The sequence below is a fragment of the Cyphomyrmex costatus genome, unplaced genomic scaffold (assembly GCF_001594065.2).
Source record: "Cyphomyrmex costatus isolate MS0001 unplaced genomic scaffold, Ccosl1.0 scaffold666, whole genome shotgun sequence".
NCBI classification, from domain to species: Eukaryota; Metazoa; Arthropoda; class Insecta; order Hymenoptera; family Formicidae; genus Cyphomyrmex; species Cyphomyrmex costatus.
The window spans coordinates 154,160-175,776 of NW_017280229.1; the positions used below are offsets into that span (position 1 = coordinate 154,160).

General features: G+C 33.8%; 1 protein-coding gene across 1 annotated transcript; it reads right to left on the reverse strand.

Moving 5' to 3' along the window:
* Positions 1 to 322: 322 nt before the first annotated feature.
* On the reverse strand, positions 323 to 20,899 carry LOC108780028 (uncharacterized). Its single transcript, XM_018547598.1, has 12 exons — positions 20,459 to 20,899; positions 19,008 to 19,179; positions 18,713 to 18,905; positions 18,349 to 18,626; positions 18,107 to 18,271; positions 17,946 to 18,028; positions 16,673 to 16,805; positions 8,698 to 9,023; positions 6,095 to 6,361; positions 1,969 to 2,157; positions 1,554 to 1,689; positions 323 to 1,044 (listed from the first exon to the last, which is right to left on the reverse strand). Exons 1-12 carry the CDS (start codon positions 20,718 to 20,720, stop codon positions 906 to 908), a joined length of 2,343 nt encoding a protein of 780 aa, XP_018403100.1. The 5' UTR covers positions 20,721 to 20,899; the 3' UTR covers positions 323 to 905.
* Positions 20,900 to 21,617: the final 718 nt, after the last annotated feature.

Here is a 21,617-nt window from a genome sequence, read left to right on the forward strand (position 1 = left end):
ATATATATATAGTAGTATATATATTAAATACGTCGAAATATATATATATATATATTATTGTTCTCAAGAGCCCAGTCTAGTTAAAACAATCGCCTTTGTAAAAAAAAAAAAAGAAAAAATAGTGCTAAATAAAAATATAAGAAAAATAAATTTTAACTACTTACAAAATATATCGGGAGATAACCAGATAATAAAAATGATATAATGCATACCATCTGAATTCCTATCGCTTAATTTACACACATCTGTATACAAATGTTCATACTACCAATGATAGAAATTTGTTAACCGAAGTTTAAAACGATAATTGTCTAGATTGCGGTCTTATTGATAAACAACTAATGTATAGATTAAGCTACTATAAAGCGTTTTTCCATGCTCAATCTCGTCTTTTTCTGTCATAAAGCGAATAGCGCATAACTTTCAATCGTAATCGATCGTTGTTAGACATAAAATGCTCATTTTACGATTATTATCGCTTTGGAATCACGAGTATTACGGACTGGCATAATATCAATGCATAAAGTATGTCGAAATGTATATATTATATACCACACGGCGGTATGTATTGTCATATTCCAACTCTTATTTCGACATATATATAGCAAGTACTGTTCCTTATTAGCACATCAAACATATTCACGCTTCAAACATACTTGCTATGTTTATATTTGCGTTTTAATTTGATATAACATTGCACGGTATCTGTTGCAAAACTGAATTGTATCAAGGAAAATGATTACAAACGCCTAGCAAATAACTAGGAACTGTGCGAGGTGTGAACGAAAATTCTTTTGCTTAATCTCAGCAAATTTTCATTCTTGATATATACTATTATCAATTCGATATTACGCATATTAGCGTAATTCAATCATAGTCCCGCAATTTCTAAATTATTATAATGTTTAGTATAACATAATCGCTGCGGCAGTTTTCTCTTCAAGTGCAGGTATTGGCTCCAGACGATCATCCTTTTCTCTACCCGAGCCCCAGCCGATTAATGCTATACTAATGAGATGTACAACACCAGCGCTAACTACGAGCCTAAATGGAAAAATATTCAAAAAATAAGAATAAACGAATTATTTCAAATTATTGAATATAATTTAGTAACTAAGTGTAAGTAAAAAATAATTGCAAATGAGAAACACACTGAGTTCACACATGAAAATTGATAATTTAGAAAAGAAACTTTTTTCAATCCTAAAAAATGTAGATATTTACAACAATTATATGATTACTAATTAATTCAGTTAGCTAATTCGCACAGCACATTTACTTATTTATTTAAGGTGTTTTTCTTTAATATTAAAATAATTAGTAGTTCTAAGACATTTAACTCTTTCTTGTGATCATTACAATATTAATTAAGTATTTATAAATGAATTGCAAAAGTCGGAAAAAATGTGATAAAAAATTTTAAATCATATTAATTCTTCTCAAATTAAAAATAAGAACGTTAGAAAAAAATTCTAATTCTCAATTTAAACGTAGCAGTTTTATCGTGTAAACGTAAAGATTATATACATATATATATGTAGTATATCTCTCACCAAAATGAATAACCAAGCTCAGCAGAACCTTCGCTGGTCCACATGTTATCGATGTCCTCCTTCGGAAGCACATTAACGTATAGTCTCGTATAGTATTGCGCTAACCAAGTACAAGTGCTTGCTAAGCACATTAACACTAAAAATAAGTCACGAATAAGAGTCCATACTGCATATGATATGTAATTATTTTTATAACTTACAGTTTTTAGAGTTTTACCATTTAATTTTTCATATATTTTATATAAACTTTGTGATTTACTCTATGTTTGGAACTTTATTATTAAAATTTGCGTTAGAAATCTAAAAAAGATTATTTAACGATCTGTCTTAGACAGATATGATGAAATATGTTTTAATGGTTTTCTTCAGAAAATATTTTTATAATTTGATAAAACAGTGTTAAAACAATACTTACGCATTAACATATTTATAAAGTATACACCAGGAATGGATAAAATCTTCGATCTTGGCGAAGTAGCTGTATTTAAAACTGCCAAAAGTGCAGCAAGCGCAGCCGCTACCAAAGCAGCCGAAGTCGTTGTTAAGGTAGCGATCCAAAGAGCCCAAGACATCACCGATGGATCTTGCCGGATCATTTGAGGAACTGAAATATTAAGATTTTTATTGTTCAATAATTTTATTCGAAACAAATGAAGTACAATTTCAACATAATTACAAATCTAGTTTTCTGTAACTTTCTGAATTAGTATACATTTTTGGAACTTAAAGTGAGATATAGGCTGGTATTCATAGTCGGAACTTATATTTAAGACCGTCTTAAGTACAGTCCTAAGATGTCACGAACCAATCAGAAAGCCGTATAATCGTTTTTTAAGATATTACTCAAGAGACGATCTTAAAATAAGGACGGATTATGAATATCGGCCACAGATATTTAGCGAAAGCTAAAAAAAAAAGAGTTCTAGTGCAGTACAGGAATAAAAAATAGATCTTAAATAAAATTATAATTATCTATACGAATAATTAACTATTTTCTTTTAAGTGCTATGATAAACTAAAATTATACTGTCTCTTTCAAATCCTATGAGTACTAGAATTAAACACTTTTTTGTAATAATTATATAGATATATTCTAATATTCTTTTATAGCATTTCTACAATTTTTATGTTATTGCCATCGATAATCGGCACCATAACCGTTGAAATAACTTTAAATTACTACTGCAAATGTAACAGAAATGAGGACTTCGATTATGCAAGCGTTGCGTAATGTCCGAAAATTGAAACGGAGCCAGCTCTCGAGCGATTAACTTTACATATGAAAATATATCTTCAGTAACGTCATACATGAAAATATCCACAATGCTTCGCTACTTCTGACGTCTTTCGTTGATGCGGATGTATTGCACGCCGTGGAAACTAAAAGCCGCTGCTATCGTATTTTACATTCGTGATGTACGCTCGAGAGTGAAAGAACGAATATAAGTAGGAATATTTCGCGCATTACGCTTCCAGGATACGACGAAGTTTCCGTGAGACATTTCAACTTACGACAGCGTGAATAACGGATCATTGCGTTCGCCGGAGGCGGCAGCCAAGTTCCTCGAGTAGCGCCGACTCAAAAATGTATCTGCCACTAATGTACTCAAGTACTCAAAAACGTATCTGTCGGTAGTCGCATTATACCTATCGTTTCAATTCAAGTGTGGTGCATTTCTTATTTCTATGCCGCAATGTTATATCTCTGATTGAAATTAAAGCGGCACGATATGTGCATGTAAGACAACATTAGAGTTCATCAATTTCAATTTCTAAAATTCCATTATTCTTATCGAATTTACTCTCAGATTTCAAATCAGAGTAGCTCCTTCATAAATGTACGAATAATCTAATTTTTGTTTACATGATGATTGATGATGTCGTAATGCATTCATACTGAAAATGCTTCTCGGAAATGCACTTCGTTGAGACACAACGTAAACTGTGAACACCGCGATCAGGTGGAATTATCGACCGCTCCTTTTTCCTATCTCTCTCTCTCTCTTGTGGTCAGCATAAAATTGATCGTGTACTAGAATCCGATACTCTTACCGCGGTCAGCATCAGTAACGCGCGATGATACGAGTAACTCGCGGCCACGTGAAAGTAGACTATGAGGCTTGGTCGTTGATTTTTGTACGCTAAAACTAGTTTCCGTGTCTATTGTTACCCGCATACGTCTCGTAACTTGATGGTTTTTTTTGTTATATATATGATAACATGCAAGCATGCACATGCCTGCGGTTTTATACTGTGAGAGAAGAAATTCAAACGTGCGTATATACTCACTCCCGGATAGACTACGCTCGAATTATACGCGAATTACACGCTCGAATTTCCCTCTAAAATACCATCTCTGTCTCTCGTTCCTTAACAAAATTATTATAATAAAATCTGAAACGGTTACATTATAATTATTTTATTCATTTTAAAGACTGTGGTAATTAAGAATCGCACTTTATTTTAATCAGATTCTTTGATATCTCAAACGGATTTTTTAAGTAAAGAGATCAAGATATTGAGGTTATCTAAATGGGATTTTAATTTGAAGCTTAATATATATGATAGTAATAATTAAAAAGATGTAAAATAATGACTTTTTTGATATTTTCGTCGAGAAAGTCCTTTTTAAATTGGTCAAAAAACTGCGATTAAAAGAATACCTGGTGGAATATACGTAATCGTAGAATACATGTTTACGTATCCCTTCGGACCCATTACCCGCCTGAATGAAAGAGAAATGTTTCTCACAGCGCGTGCCAGCGATTCTGTTGTTCTTCTCCGGAAGTACGGCATAATAGCTACGTAAAAGTCGCTTGCTCATCGGCATGATTATTATGCATTGTGTATAAGAAATTTATCTTTTTCGCGCGTGACATAATGCACCCTTGTTTCACAAAAGTGCACCTGACGGATGTGGCAATACTTAGAAACGGATCAGATTTCTTAACATTGAGATATTATAAAAATTTAATTACACGTAAAATTCCGGAAATAATTCAGGAATAATTCTGAAATTTGAATAAAAATTTAATTGATAAATTATAATATTAAAACTTAAGGGAAACAGAGAGAACAGAGAACAGAGAACAGAGACAGACTATATATATTATATTTGAAAGATCTCTTTGTGAATTGCATCTATAAAGACATTGTTCTAAGATGCTATAAAGAGCGGACTTTTTCGGTTGAGTGCTTCGACCGCTATTGTGTCAGTTATAGCACGATAACAGTTTCTTCTTGTAATAACAATAACGATTTAAAATAAAAATATAATTAAAAGATATAATGAAAAAAAAAAGTAACATCATTACAAAAAGAAAATTTATCAATTGAAACACTTAATAATATTCTGAACAAAAAAAAGCTATTTTTACTTTTATTAAAAATAATTAATTATATAATATCAAAAATATTAAAAATAATTAACTCTGCACGACATATAATTTCACATGTCGATCAAAATTTGCAATTATTCAAACTTACGTTAAAATCTTTTATCAGTGAATTTTGCATTTCTTTTTTTTTTTAAATTATTGCGAGTGCTTTGAGCATCTGTTACAAAGGATGTTGCGATGCGTCCATCGATGAAACAATCGTTTCGATCGGTACGAGAAATCAATGGAATGAATTTAACGACGATTACCAAATCAATGATTTACCGCACACGCATGCACGATCAAATACAGGCATCATCGAACGTTGAATAGAACTCTAATGCACTCAGTTATCAGTCGCAGATTTATTGTCCTAGCTCATACCAGTAGGTTCCATCACCCTTTCTCTCACGGATATCTTCGTGCGATCACAATTCGTCGTGCGAGTCACTCGAATAGTACAGTTTGAAAAGAATCCAACACAATCGCACAATACTCGAATCTCGTTACGATTTACGAAGGTGTCACAAGATAATCACCCCCGATGGAGTAATTCCGTCGAAAAATAAGAGCATTAAAGAAAATTGGTAGGAATTTATTTTACGAGATTGGGTAATTCTTGAAACCGAAAAAAGTATAATTTTAAAAACAGGATTTTAAATATATTCTCCTTGTCTCTCATGAGACAAATGAACAATATATTTTCTTTATATTATATAATTTAACGATATTCTCGTTTTTTTCCATATTTTTAATTCTTTTTATGAAAATTAAATCATTTTTCAAGTATTTTTGTTCTAATATTTCTTATAAAACAAATATGCCTCTGTTTCTTTTTAACAGTTTATTTATCCTTATCCAAAAAAGAGACTTATTTCAATCAGCATTTGCTTGCATAATTATGTGATACACGCTTAATATGGCAAATTGTGAAATACCCTGCATGTTATTATATTGCATCAAACTCCACGTAATTTGAAATCTTAACTAACAATAATATCTTGCAGTCTATCAATTTTCGATTAACTTAGAACATAATGCTTAAAGTGCATACCGTTCAAGGTTACAATATTCTATGAAGAGGAAGATTAAGTAATTACGCGCACAAAACGCAATTGATGTTACATAAAGAGAAAGGCGGAAAACAAATAATAGCCAACATACCGGACACGTGATACGTCCTCCATCCATAAGCGACGTTTAATTCCTTTTTACCCTGTAATAGACCGAAATGAACTCTGCCGGCGCTCTCCTGTGGATTCGGAGTTCTCCACGGTCGTGCCTCGACCCAATGCTGTGTCACAAGGGCGGCGCAGACAAGCCCACCGCCCAACAATGACAGGAAGAAGGTCGCGAAGATTGTGCCTCTTCGAAACATCGACGTCATCCTCGGATCACGAGATAATCCAGCTTTTGGATAGTTTGTGAGCACTGCAAAGTGAAAGAATATAATAAAGATATATTTAAAAAAGATAACTTTTTTATAAATAAAAAATATATAACATATTTAAAAAGAAGACTTTTTTTAATAAAAAAAATTAGTATATCATATTTTTTGCATTTTCTATACAAAAATATTCTTATTACTGCTGCAAAAAGTTTTTAATAATATAATTTTTTTTCTTTGTGTAATTTCACGATAATAAATAAAAATCATCTTCATAAAGATTTTAAAGTGTTTTAAAACTTACAATTAGTATTACATGATTGGATCATTCGTGTCCTGCCCATTTCTTTTTTTTTTTTCGAAAAATTAGAAATATCAAGTAATCAGTTATAACATTTATGTACAATTATTTTAAATACACAATCTTATAAATTTTTTTAAAGGTATTAAAATATATTATATGTAAGAATCATTTTATAATTTTTATGCTTATCAAAACGATAACAATTAATCCGTGACACAAATGAGTTATCGTAGGTAGTAAAGGACTAGAAAATCATATGTACTAAAAGTTAAGGTTAAAACTTTCCTAATATCAAATTGAAATAAAGAGTAAAAGTTTCTCATCTATATTGAAAGTCGCTAAACGTACTTCACTAACGACTCTTCACACATACATTTTCAATCTCTTTAGATCTCCCGATTATATCTTTCTCGATTATATCACTTCCTTTTCTGATTACGTTAAGAATATTTTCTCACTTTGCCAAGCATGTCAAAATTATAACCAGCCAACAGAGACCATAAAAATATTCGTCTGAAAAAATTAGGATGAATGCACATCTTTCCTCCCTTCGTTCACGCTAAAGAATATGTTTCATCCTCCGCACGTAGCGAGGAAAAGCAAACGTCTTCACGATCTCTGCATGGAGCAGAGTCTCGCCTCGCTGCATCTTATTAACATCATCCGCGCGTTACACCGTGTACATGAGAACTTACCGATGGAAGCCGCTACCGTCAGAATAACAGTACAAATTTTTAACGTTGGAAACATTTCGATCCTTCCCGCACAAATGAAATGAAATAGCGTTACTGTTCTGTGCCTGAGAAAAGTTCTTTCGCGAATACGCTTTACAGCAGTTTGGAAGAAAAGCAGAAAATCGATAAAAATACAGTAATTTTAAGAATAACGACAAAAACACGCGAGCTGAAATAAACATAACTGACGTAGCAATAAATATTTTAAATTCATTTACATTCGTAATACGTTCGTTGACATTAAGTTTTGATTTATTTAACCGAACTCGTGTCTAACCAGAGAATTAATTATACATAAAGTATCTCGCACATTTCCTTCGGTCTACAGATTCTTTAATGAACATTTTAAATACTCAGTTTTATTACCACTGGATGAATTATTAGTCGAAATTAAATATTAATCGTATTGTATTTAGAAGTGTCAATTTTATTGTTTTCAGAGAACAATAAAATGACTTTTGCCATATTTTTCAGCTTTCGTATCATTATGCATCGGTGGAGCTTGTTTTCTTTCTCTCTAGAACAATGTTTTCTCCATCGTTTAACTGACCGGAGACGCATGCGACATGCTCGTGTTTTCACGCAAAAAGAGAGAGAACACACGAGACATGGGCATCGGCAATCTACTTGACGACAGTCACTATTTAAATTATGCCACACAGAAACTATGCCGCTTTCGCAACAATTATCCGGTCTGATAGAAAAATCTGCGGGTGTGAAAGCGTCTTTTGATTCGTTTGAAAAGTACTCAAAATTTCGATATTTTGTACAGTTATTATATAAAAATAGTATCCACAGGAAAATATAATATTTTGGACATAACGCGAGATCAAAATAATCAATAAATTACAAAACTAATATGCAGAGATGACAAGAAAAAAATGCTAGAAATTGTCAATTTTGTAGATAGTCATATCTTCTACAAAATCTATCGGAAATGATAGACTATTAATTTCAATAATTAAACTCACATTACACACATAACTCAATTTATATGCGCATACTCTATTATACCTTGAATATGTAATTCAATTATGCAACAATAGATAAACATAACAGATTATTGAGAAAAAACGTTACTGAAGCGAGAAATCATAATAGATGCACGCACATAGTTATAAATATTTTATACTGGAAAAATTGATTTTATTAAATCAAACAAATTATGCTTCATACGCAGTGAATTAAATCAATAATTCAATTAATGATCAAATTAAATAACTGACAAGTTTACAAGAGAATTATATATAAACTATTTTTTAGAAGCAACAAATTTCAAGCAGACTGAAAGTAAGCTCTCCTTCAATTTGTCTTTCTGTGAATTGAAAGAACGTGTAGTTACCTTGACCCTGACTCTCCGCGAAGTGCACCTGATTCAGACTCCGCGAGAACTCGCCCTGTTTGACCTTCTGCGAGAAGTCAGCGTTTCCGAGTTTCTTGGAGAACTTGACACGACAGTTGTTGCCGCGCGGCTTCGCCGCCCTTAGCAATGACGATGCGGCGGGTTTCGGTCTCTTGGCGAAGGTGTACGGGATCGTGTAAGGCTGCGCCACGTAAAAGTAGATCGGCCGATAATCCTCGTGAGGCTGCGGCTGCTGCACATTGAAGCCGCCACCGTTGATGTTCGTGCAACAACCGGTGCTGGTGTACACACTCGGTGCGCCGTTGCTACACGCGTACGAGTTCGCGTAATGCACCCCGTAGTGGTTCGCCGTTTTTCGTGAATTACCTTCCACGGTTCTCAATGAAAAAGAAAGAAGGAGATACCGCTAGTCTCACTTCCGATAGCGTAGAATTTTTTTCGGGGGATCTCTTTTAGAATCTTCTTCAGAGATCCGATGATGCGCTTTCTACCGTGTTCTACAACGATCTCTTTACGACGCGATTATTCGAGATCACTTCCGGCAGTGTCCGTTCCGCGTTGATCCGCTGGAAGATGGTCTACCGATCTTTGAACGAGAACAAATGGTCTCGCCTTAGAAGAGTCTCTTTTCTCTCATTTATTAAAGCAAACGTTCCTTTGTACTTTTGTTCCTTTCAGCAGGTCAGTTTTTCGAAAAGTATTTGAAATCGCGGAAGAAACTTGATAATCAATCGTTTAGTCGTAAATACCATAGAAATATTCCTTTCGGGACTTGCGGAAGTACATCTACCTGAGTTAATAGAAAGAGAGTGTTCTTTAAAAATGAGGGCTTAGCACTAATCTTGAGCTGAAAGTCGAAACCCCCGCGGTGTAGCGTCGCGGTGCTCCTCTTTCTCTCCTTATCACAGGAGTTATCAGAAGCCACAGGTGGTGGATTGCGGAAAGTCGTTCGGCTGTGGATACCTCCACAATCTTTTATTACGTATATTTCGACGACTGTCGGCTCGCAAAGTTAGAAGAGGAGAATTCTCCACTTTAACTCGACGCAGCAGAGAAGTTTCTCTCAATTCGAAGACAACGTGTGTCGCTTAAATTACCGCGCGACGATTTTCTTGCTCCTTTGTTTCCAATCAAATCCTATTGTGCGTGATTTCTAAGAATTCTGAAACGTCGACGTTTTAGAATCCACCTCGAGTACCGTTTGATGTCGGGACTTCTTAATGGTATCTTGGTAACGTGTGTTTTTTTACCACGTGAGATCTCACGATGTGTCAACTGTAACAGAAAGCGATACGTTAGGTGACTAAATTACACAAAATTTCGCTGTGTAAACTGTGTTAACTGTCCACGGAAAGAATCTCGTTGCAGTAACTAATTTAGCTAGATATACAAATCTAAAAATAATTTTGTTAGATCATTAAAATAATTATGTAGAACTCTCAAGTTAATTGCTAGAATGTCAACATTTTGCAGCACTTATCATTTTTGTATTTTAATTATTTTAATGGTCCAACAAATTATTTTCAAATCTGCAATAACTATTATAATTAAAATTTTAGATCTAATTAAGTATAAAGGATTCCTATATTGAATTCCTATTTGTGGTTGAAGCAGGTCTTAAATGCTTGAACTATTTGTTGTAAATTGATGTACATTTCTGATTTCACAAGTTGCGCCGAATTGTTTTTCCGGATTTGAAACGCATTCATGCAGAGAATAGCAATATCACCTATTAAATTGTGTAAGTAATTTAATAATTTTTTATTATAATAAGCATCTAGTAAAACTTAATTTATAGATTTATTATCTCGTTAGTCTTATTTTAAATTCAAATAGTAAGCAATTGTTTAAATTTTTAGACTTTAGCGTTTTCTTCTTGTAAGAGAATACAAAGATGGAACAGTGACGAATAAGATATATGGAAACGAAATACATTTTTGTTAGAAATCCTAGTCGAATATCAAAGTACAATAGATTCTTAGAAAGTAATACGACACATTTACTTTTCTAATCTTAAACATTATTTTCTTATAGCTTAAATTGGCTCAAAGTACCGACAGTCTAAAGCATTACGTTTTATTCTCAACGTTGTAAATAAATACATGTATTACACACACGATCGCATTATTTTAATAATAACACAAGGACTGTTTTGTACTTTCTTTTAAGATGTTCCAGAGATCTCTATGAAAATAGAGAAAGTTTTAAAACAAAAGCATTTAAAAAGTAAGAATTATTAAATAAGCATATTTAGAATTTAAATAATCTCTCTCTTGAATTTCTCTCTCTCTCTCTCTCTCTCTCTCTCTCTCTCTTCCAACTTCAAAGTTTTACATAAAACCAGGAAGAAACAAAGTTTCAGCATTACTAAAGTAACGCCTTTGTATGAAAATTCCAAGAACAAAATTGACAAACAGCACAAATAGAAGCTGAGAGACTGTTGGGAAAATAGAGTTTCATTTCGCATTGACCTGAATTTGAATTGAAAAGTCAGAGAGAACGCCGGCGTATATTTTTAGAGTAAAAATACACAAATCTACCGAGCTGCCTTCCGTTTAAGATCGCGCGAAATGGAATGAGGAAATTTCATTGGGGATGCGGAAAACGGAGAAGATACGGAGAGCTTCGTATTTTCTCCGAGCTCGAACCAGTCTCACACTGGCTTCTGCAAGATACGATGCTACTTAAATTCTCAACGTTAAAATAAAATGAAACGAATTGCTAATGATCTGTAATAAGCAGGCAACCGCGGGACAATCGCTAACGGTACGATAAAATTTAAGAGGCGCGATGTAATAACCGTTTCTTGCTATCTGACATTTCTCAAGTGTACTTCATTACTGCTGGAAGAAACTTTGTTATTTGCCGTTAGTACGTCAAGATTTACATTCACATCTTTTTCATGGCTAAATATATTATAACTACATATATTATAACTAAAGTTGAAATGGTCTGCCAAAAAAGATCACAGAAGTCAGAACAGTTGGTTTAAACTCGAAGAAAGATAATTTGATATTGTTTGCATTTAAGTTTTTACGTAACATAGCTGTCCGGGATCATTTCTCTCTCGTTCGTGGTCATTCACGAGACTTTCAAATTGGAAGAGAGGTTCCGAGAGCAAAACTGAAATTATTGTCCCGAGATTTTCGAAATCGTGCGCAAACGCTTGTTTTTATATCATTTTATTTATCGATGTTGCGGAAAATGAGTTTAAGCAGAGATTCATGCATAATGCTGTCCTGCAACATTCTTGACAGAACTGGAGCAGCAATTGTCGCGACGTAACGTATTGCATGCGCGCCGCTGCATATTATTAAATGCGGACTTAAATGTGCACCAAGTATTTTCCTATTACTATCCGAGCTATCTCCGTTAGCCGTGTGACGTAGGAAATACTCGATCGAAGGAAGGGAAGGAAATTCCAGAGCGTAAAACAAATTCCATTCTCTCAAATGAGCGATACTCTACGTATCTGCGGGATAGGAATATAGTTGCGTTAATTTATTGAATTATATGATAAAGAAGTTCATTAATCTCTCTGGTCTTTGGTTTTTATTTGTACAGGACGTGCATGGCAGACCGGATTACAGGATACGATAATTGCAGAATATTAAAACGAAGCGTTCTTCAGGAGATTTAATCTAAAATATAATATATGCATATATAATATATATTTAATATAAAACTTAAAGACATGATAAAATAATATAAAATATAAAAGAGAAATAATAACAAAATATAACAGATAAAAATATGAGAAAAAAAAAGAAAAAAGAACATTCCTTATTACTTTCATTATTACGCTTAGTATATTTTACTTGTTGAATATTTTTATAAATGGTTACTACTTTAGAAAATTTTCAAATTGGATTCTAAACAGCCGCATCGAAAGTAATCCCGAGCTGCTGGTTTTCTGAACGTTCGCGGACAAAATTCAGAGATGGATCCAGATTCAAGACGCCAGTACGTCGGTAGATGTCGAAAACACATAACCGTCGGTATAAAATAGTGCAAAATTGCTCGTGTGGCCCGTGAGATAAAATGAGTTTTGACATGACTGCTCCGCACCGTGTCGGATTCGCATGACCCGTCGCGATATGACAAACGATTGTGCGCGCACACGCGTGACGGAAGTGTTATCACGAGACGAGACGTAGGAGCGAAGAAGACGAAGGAATGCACGCATACACGGGAGAGGAATGGGTTGACGAGGTCGGGTGAATGCCGTTAGACCGTGTCACGTCGCGACTACACATACGCGTTGTGTGAAACATCGTCGCCTAGGAGAAGTAGAAACGGACGGACCGAAGGAGGGAGACGGAAACAAAGAGAGAGTTCCAGGATCGGAATCTGCACGATCCCGATTGTCTCCACGCGAAATCAAACCTGTCACGAGTGAATTTTGCCGACCGGAGACGTCGAGACATTCTATCAAATTTAAGCCCATTGTGTGAAAATACAACAAATATTTCGTATCCTCAACCGATATTTACTGTGCACGTGTTGAAATGCTGAGTTTTAACTTCTTCTTCGTCAAAATTGTTAAATTTATTACATTCAGTTAAATAAGAGAAATCTTACGTTCTGTCAAAGCAGATCTTATAGTGCTTAAATATCTCTGTGTGAATTCGTGTAATGCATTGTTTATTATATTCATTTGTCAGGATTGAGAAGTTACTTCACATATAAGTAACTTTACTTACAAAAATTACTTTTTAGGTCACCTTATATATTTGTTATAGAAATTGAATACAAAAAATAATACAAAATCAAAGCAAATGATAAAATATAAAATATACGAACTTATTTATTGTACTCGATTTCTATAAAAAGCAATTTATATGTAACTTTCCCTATCCTATCATATTTAAACCTACTATTATAATTAAGACCATTGAGATAAAATAGATTATTGCAAATGAGACAAGTCAAAATTTATTATTAATTTAACACAAAATGCTAAATAAGGTAATAAGTATGAGAATGTTCGATATCAATTACTTTTCTGCAAGAGAAAAATGTAATGAATTTTAATAAATATTATATTTGTTCACAAATAGTGCCAATTAAATATTTATTAAAGGTAAACATATATTTATTTGGTGTAGCAACCATTAATTTGATTTAATTATTACATTATTACACTTTGTTTAGTAAATATTTATTTTTCAGAGATAAATATTATATTAATAAGTAATATTCAAATAATTATTTGTTAAAATTTAATACATTTTTCTCTCAATGTGTGAATTATTGGAAAAGTTATTTTAAAATGATAATCTTAAATTTATTTAAAAACAAGAGTATAAATAAATATTTTTTTAAACAAAGTATTTCTTAAAACTAGCATGTGAACAACAATTAAGATATAAAAATTCTGAACGGTTAAAATGGATTATAGTACTTAAATAATTCGGTGAGAATTTATATATCATATTTAATTCTGCAAACTGCACGCTGAATTTAATTCTTTTGTGTTGAAACGCAATCATAACAGAACTTAAGTAATAATATCACAAGTTAAATTTACATGCAATAAAATCGGTGCTCATCGGCATCTTAGAAAGATCTTAATAACCTGACACTGATAATGCATCTTGAAACTGTAAATAATTTTATTTTTAACTTGTAAATATTTTTTTATCTTTACGCCTGCTTCGTTTTTCTACCAGGGACATCGAATACGTGATATTCTCCATATCATTTCTTTCTCTCGGTCCGCGATCCGCTGGATGTTGACTCGTCGTTATAACCGGTTCGGCGGTCGGTTCGCTCGCGCATTTTTCTTGCCGCACGATGTGCGTGCCTCGCGTGACGCAACTTCGTCGACATATATTGCCCCCGGGATATCAGACAGAGAGATGCACCATGGCCCGGTGCGTCTTGCGCAAAACTAGGACACACAATCGACACACAGTGTGTCCCTCTTCCCTTACGACGTGTCCTTCGAGACCAGCGAATTCCGAGCGAAGCGATTCTCCGCGATTCTTCCCGATGGAGAAGCGCGCACACGAGATCGATCCCCGCCTCTGACGATCTGTTTTGACTTGACCCAGAAAAAGCGGATCCGACGAAGTTCTACCGGGTGGAACCGACGGCTTTCAATTTTTGTAAAATCACACCGTAACGCCAGATTGCATTCAAATGTAAAACTTTTGTCACGCAGCGCGCGGAATGCGCGCCGCGATGCGCCGATCGTCGCGGACGCGATGCAACAGCTATCCCATGAATAATTTAATGCCCGACATAGTTCCATTGTAGAGTACTAATGGCATTGTACGCGGCATGTCGATCTCGCGCAGATCGGCTCATTATCATTACGCATTCCTCGCTTTATTTCGAAATAAAGATGAGACAACGGCCACCGACACGAATGCAAATTCAGGAGCAGTGCGTGAAAACGGAATTTGATATCAATTTTTTAAATCGCAGTGAATCAGTTTGACATTCACCACGTCCTTTACATTTAAAGTCAACTCCTTCGGACCTGATTTTATTGGAACAAAATTAAAAATAATTTCTTTTAAGTAGATATTTTTAATAAGTAATTCTTACTATAGACAATTAATTTTTCTTAAAAATTTGACTATTTTTTAAATACACATTATTATGTCGATGGAATTAAATAATTTCAACGAATGTCTTCAAATTTGATGTACGTTACAATGTACGTAGAAGAGTTAACCTGAAGGGGTTGAAATGTACACGGAATTGTTTGTGTCTAAACGTAAAACAATATAAACAAACGTGTTTTGATATCAACATTAAAATATCAAGCTTAATACATTTCAATATCTATTAACAAAATATTTGTTAATTCGTTATATGAGAAAAATTTAAATTAAATTTATGTAGCAAGAGTGTACATTAATTACATTTCACGTACAATCACGAAAGTGATTATCAAAAAAGTATATTCAAAATTCTTAAATTACATCCAATATTCAAAGATAAGATACACTTTCCAAATGATTGATCACTAAAAATGCCTACGTAAAGGCTTGAGAAAGTTTGAAAGCGTCCCAGCATCACTTTTTTGACGCATCTCCAAATTGGGAGACTAAAATGTAGAAGGTGAACTGTATTTTAATATGCAAATACAATAATTCTTTACATTCTATACTAAATTACAGAAGAAAAAAGCTCACTATAACAACCTTTTAATAATCTATTGTATCACTTCTATTTAACTGTATAACATAACATATTTTGAGAGGAAATAATTTAAAAATAAATAAATCAAAAGTTATAAATAACGAAAAACAATTAACGTAAAGAGTCGATCGTAAATTTAATATAATTGAAACGCGAACGAATCAAAGAGTCGGAAAAAGTTTTATTAAAAATTCGCTGAAACGCCAACTGTTAGTTTCGTGTCTCTGAAAAAAAAAAAAAAGACAAAGCAACTTTTTCCTCGCGTTATTTTATCACAAGCGTCGTTGATTCGGCGACTCTTGCTCCGGCGATGCAGGTGCGATGCTTCGGACCAGCGCCGCACACCGACGAAACAAAGCCGGTCGTATCGAAAAGGGATTCGCGCGGGGCGCGGGTATTTCCGCGAGGAGCAAGAGAGTAACGCGAGGAATTTACCTGCATCGCTTTGGCATCGTTTGCGTCCCGTTCCGCTGCTCCGCGACCGCCGTGCACGTTCCTTCGTTTGCCGCGTCTCTCACTCTGTCTCTCTCTCTCTCTCTCTCTCTTTCTCTCTCTCTCTTTCTCTCCAACGATGGACCTTGAAGGTCCTGAACCAATGCTGGCCTTTGCGTCACGCCGACCTTCCTCGTGCTCTTTCAGCAGGAATCCCTCGATTTTCGCACACCGCAAGCGTTTCAGCACCGAACCGGCCGCGAGTTCGATATAATTTCCGCGGCGACCGGATTCGAGATATACACACGTGTCCCACGGCGTCGGCCCAACTGAATTTCAGGCTACTGCGGCTCCTCTTTATTCTCACCTGGCGTAGACAGGTGCTGCAGGTGGCACCACCTTCCGATCGACGACCCCCTGTCGCTTACCGATCACGCTGCGGAGAACGTGAGAACAAATTGCAGGGAAAAGATCAAACACGTTCTCTTTCTCTCTTTTTGCTAAAGCAATCGATTTATTAAGAAAAAAATCTTGAAAAAAAAATTTCGATAAAAACTTTATGAGTATCATGTACGATTCCTTTTTCATTTGCCGATTCTTTATAAAAGTCGTATTCACATAACTCTCTGGACTGCAGTAATCGCAATAGTAAAAAAAAGGATACAACAAAATTCCTTTTTTTTTTTCAAACGATGGACCGAGTTTGAAGTAATATATGAGTAAAAAAAAGTGGTTAAGGATTTAGGATGGTCATAATATTGAAATAGAAAGTCTTTCATCAGCCTTTCGTTCGATGAAGGTTTTCTTAGAAAGTCATTCTTTATCTCCGATCCCTCGACTTTTAGGAAATTGTTTATTGTCCGTCCACGATCTTCAGGAAACTATATTCTCTTCCTGGTCCCCAAGCCCTGAGGAGAGCCATTTTCGTACTTTTTGTAAAAAAAAAAAAACCGCAAAGATAACCGCACCGAATTTTTAGCCGCGTTTTTGCTCCCACACGCGGGGTGTTCCAGGCTAAACGGTGCTCTTCCGGGTCCCGGCTTGTAACAAGGTACTTTTTCTTCCCGTGAAGCATCTCAAGGAGAGAATGCAATGGTACTGCTATTCTTTTGTACAAAAGGGAACGACCGCCACAAATTTTTAACCATGTATATACATGAACACGTATGGGTGTTTCGAAGTCAAAGGGGAACTCGCCGGTCTTTCACCAGACAGATGGTTTTTTTTATCGCAAAACGATCTAAAAAGCACATTGGTATTTCTACTTTTTTACGCGACCCAGGAACGATCACAAATTTTTAACCGTGTTTTCGTTCGTACGTAACGTTTCGCATGGAAGAAAGCCTTTTCAGGCCTTCGTGTTAGGTAAAATGTTTTGGGGAAACTAGTTTTTTCATTCGACTCACAATTTTGGCAACTCTACACGTATGCGGTATATTCGCTTCATGTCATTAACAATATAACAATTTTAACAATGTAAAAAGTTTATAAGAGAAAATTTATGTATTTTTTATCACAAAAATATATATTATACAAAGATATATAAATGTATACATTATTAATGTAAATTTTATTGTCAATAAACAATAAATGTATACAATATGTACAATTAATATACGTATAATATAATACAGGTGCTTAATAATTTGCTAAGAAATGTTTCTCAGCTTCACTGGACTTTACAAGTATCAAGAAAGCCGGTGTACCGCCGCGAACTATGAACCTGAAAGATTAATTTTGACATTAAAAATAAGCTCTTCGGCTTATGGCTTTACTTATAAAACATTGCTGGTAAACTCACTGTTTGTCTCGTAATATTTCATCCAACGTGAGCTGGATGTCTACTTTATGAATGGAACATTTGTTTTTTCCTTCAAAATATACATTTACATTTTCTATGGTATAACGATGTTTTACATCCCACTCAGGAGGTTCCTCGAATAATTCAATTAATTGTTCAATTAATCTATAAACAATTAAAAAGATATATTTTAATAATATAATTATATATAACGTATAATGTATTTTGATAAAAAGACGTACAACGTATCTTCGTGAAAATTTTGTATAAAGTCAGTTTGCTGAGTCTCTGGATATAAAATCATTACTGGCCACACAAGCTTGTCCTCGTCAAAGCGTACTCTGCTTTGTGCTATTTGCGGCACTTGCGGCTCTAAATCTCTCAATTCTAGCTTTTGTTTATCATTCGCCAATTCTAAATTAATATCTTTTCGAGAAATTGTTTCTAACAATTTCTCATCTTCCTTATCCAATTTTTTCTCTTCTCTTTCCCGTTTTCTCTTATCTCTTTGTAAACGTTCCTTTGAGAACAAAGCAATAGATACCATGAAGAATGAAACTTGATTTCGTAACTTAATTTTTATATATTAATATTTATTACTCTTACTTTTGCAATTACAGCATCAGATCTTAATTTCAATATTGTTTTATCGGTTGGACTTTGATTAAGAAACTGGTCACATAAATCGATGCATTGGTCATAATCTTTAATGTAAAAACTACAAGTGGCAGCTCGATTCAAAGCTTTTGGATATTGTGGTTTAAACTTTAAAGCCAATTTACAGTCATTCAAACATGATCTGTAATTTTTATTACATCAAAATATAATATAATAATATTATATATTTCAGGCTACCATTAGCATTAATCATTCAATGCAACCTATCAGAAGGCTTGACTACCTGTAATTTTGCAACATGAAATGTGCTGCGGCTCTGTTATTATAAAGCTGAGCCTTTAAATCGTCATCTTTACATTTGGTTTTTATTCCTGTTGTATAACTAAGAATAGCAAGACGATACTTTTTATACTTATAATTAAAGTTTCCATCCTCCTTGTAATTATTCGCCAATTCTGCATTAAAAGTATACAATAAATATGTTGCATGAGAAATAAGCAACATATATTTTGCACATAAACAACGAATATCAACCCATAATAGTACATACGATTAGATCATTCGTGACCTGTATATACATCGTACATTTTTTTTCTTTGAAATACTTATAGGAAATAATATGGTCTCTATCCTTTCCTTTCCAAATAATATTTATGTTGCATATCTAAGACATCTTTTAGGTATCTTGTGTATGTTATCTGGATTTCTTTTTTTTAATACACAACTTAACAAATATAATACTTTTTAAAGATGTGTAAAGATGTATAATACTACATACCTAATAATTTTTGTATATTTGTAAAAGTGATGAAAGTAAACTAGAGACACGAATGATTCGTCGTATGTAATAAAGGACTGGAAAATCATTGTGTATTAGACAACATGCATGTCTAAAAGATGTCATAAAAATACCATGAAGGCGTTTTTTAGGATATACATGTCTAAAAGATATCTTAAAAAAACGCATCAAAATGAGATCTTTTAGACATGCATATTATCTAGTATCTTAATAGTGAATTCAAACTACACCAGTATGTATTAAAAGGTCTAATTGTGTCGCTTAAAATCCTCAAAAATTTTTGAACTTAAAATGAGGTATTTGAGGTGTTGAGAAGAGAGAAAGCAAAGATGCTGAGTGCAAAAAATGCAAGCAACGCAAACAGACCTAAATACTGCTGTATATGGTGAATTTAGTCATTTGCACTACACTGGATCAGTACACATTAAAGGCTGCTTTATATAAAGTATCTAAATGCAACAGCATAATATAATCAACTTTGACAATGAAATAATATATGTATACTCTATTAAATAATGACACAATTTTTGAAAATTTAATAATCATTTAAAAATAGATATATATATATATATATATCTATATATATATTCACCACACTTCTATATTTAACTTGTCGATTTCATGTATCACAGCTTTTAATATGCACTAATGTAATATAACGTGAGTGATCGAATTTGCTTTATATAAAGTATCCAAATAAAGTAGCATAATATAATCAACGTCAACAATAAACTAATAAATGTATATTTTGTTTAAAAATCATTAGATAGTTAATCGTTCAGAGTATTTATATATTTTTACATTCAACTTTGCTAATTCATGTATAGCAGCTTTTAGTGTATGTACACTAACTTGATGCAATAAGTGAACGATTTGCTATAAAGTTTAAGGACAGAGTGTAACAAATAATCTGCAAGTATTGAAGAAAAACGTACCTTCAGGAGTATTCTCATCCTCCCCGTACTTGAGTTGTTGTAATCCCTCCATCAAGGGAGACAACTCGTCGCCGGGTTCCGGTGGCTTTTTCATGAAAAAAGGGTGCTTCTCCATTTCCTCTTGCCACCTGTCCTCCGGCCATCCTTCCGCATAACTCTTTTTCTCTAAGTTATTTATGTACTCGTCCAGTTCGGCGTCTAATTTCGCAGCAAGCTGCAAACGCTCCTCATCCGTCCAAACTTTGTCTCCGGTCCCTTGCATGTTGTGTAAAAATCTCACAACGCCCGAATCTAAGTAAAAGTGAACGTTTTTTATAGTCCGATTCGTCTGCGACGATAAATAACTAATTATGCGCGTTATACGTCACGAGTAATTCATAATATTGCTCGACGTGTAAAATATAACCTCGAAAACTACTACTTGTTCACCGAAAACAATGGTAGTCGTCACCACGTGTGGATTGAAAGCAGACGATAGTTTACTCCTGATTTTACCGACCACGCATTGGGATTTAATCTGCAGATGGCGCTGGCTGTGCTCTTCAAATGTTTTCAAACACATTGTGATAAACATATTTTTATACGCACTTTTTAACAGTTGTGTGGAATAATCAATTAAATATCGAGATACAAGTAGGAATAAATGAAAGAAAATGATTCTAAATAAATAAAAGTAATGAAATGCTAACATTATACTCGCGTATTGCAAATATATAGACGGAAGTGAGAAAAAGGGATGAAGGAGAAGAATTAAATTTTAAATAAATATAAAATTGTTTTAATATGCAAATAAAGCTTGCTATTAAAAAAGAAATTGCTGAATAATATATGTCATAATTATTTATTGATATCCAATTACCTATAGTCACAAAACGATTTAATAAAAGTGTACATTTACGTACATCGCATGTGTGTGAATCATATGATTTATAATGTCATGCAACCAGATATCTAGGTTAAATCAATATAAAAAATTGTAATAACAGAAATCGAAAATTTTGTGTGATATTGAAATCTACTACACACTCAACAAATATCATATGAAATTTTTGAATGCCACGTTTCTCAAATTTCAATTTGCAATCTGTCGTCCGCCGACATTAATCCCAGCTTCCAAACTTGCGGTATGACGCAATATGGGTTCGACAATTAAACGACC

What these genes read in the sequence shown, in the direction of transcription:
- LOC108780028 (XM_018547598.1), bottom strand. Translation starts at nt 20,720, where the DNA reads ATGCAAGGGACCGGAGACAAAGTTTGGACGGATGAGGAGCGTTTGCAG. An exon ending in CTTTATAAATATGTTAATGC is followed by an intron (nt 1,690 to 1,968) that starts GTAAGTATTGTT and finishes ACTTATTTTTAG; the next exon opens with TGTTAATGTGCTTAGCAAGC. An exon ending in GAGCTTGGTTATTCATTTTG is followed by an intron (nt 1,045 to 1,553) that starts GTGAGAGATATA and finishes TTTTCCATTTAG; the next exon opens with GCTCGTAGTTAGCGCTGGTG.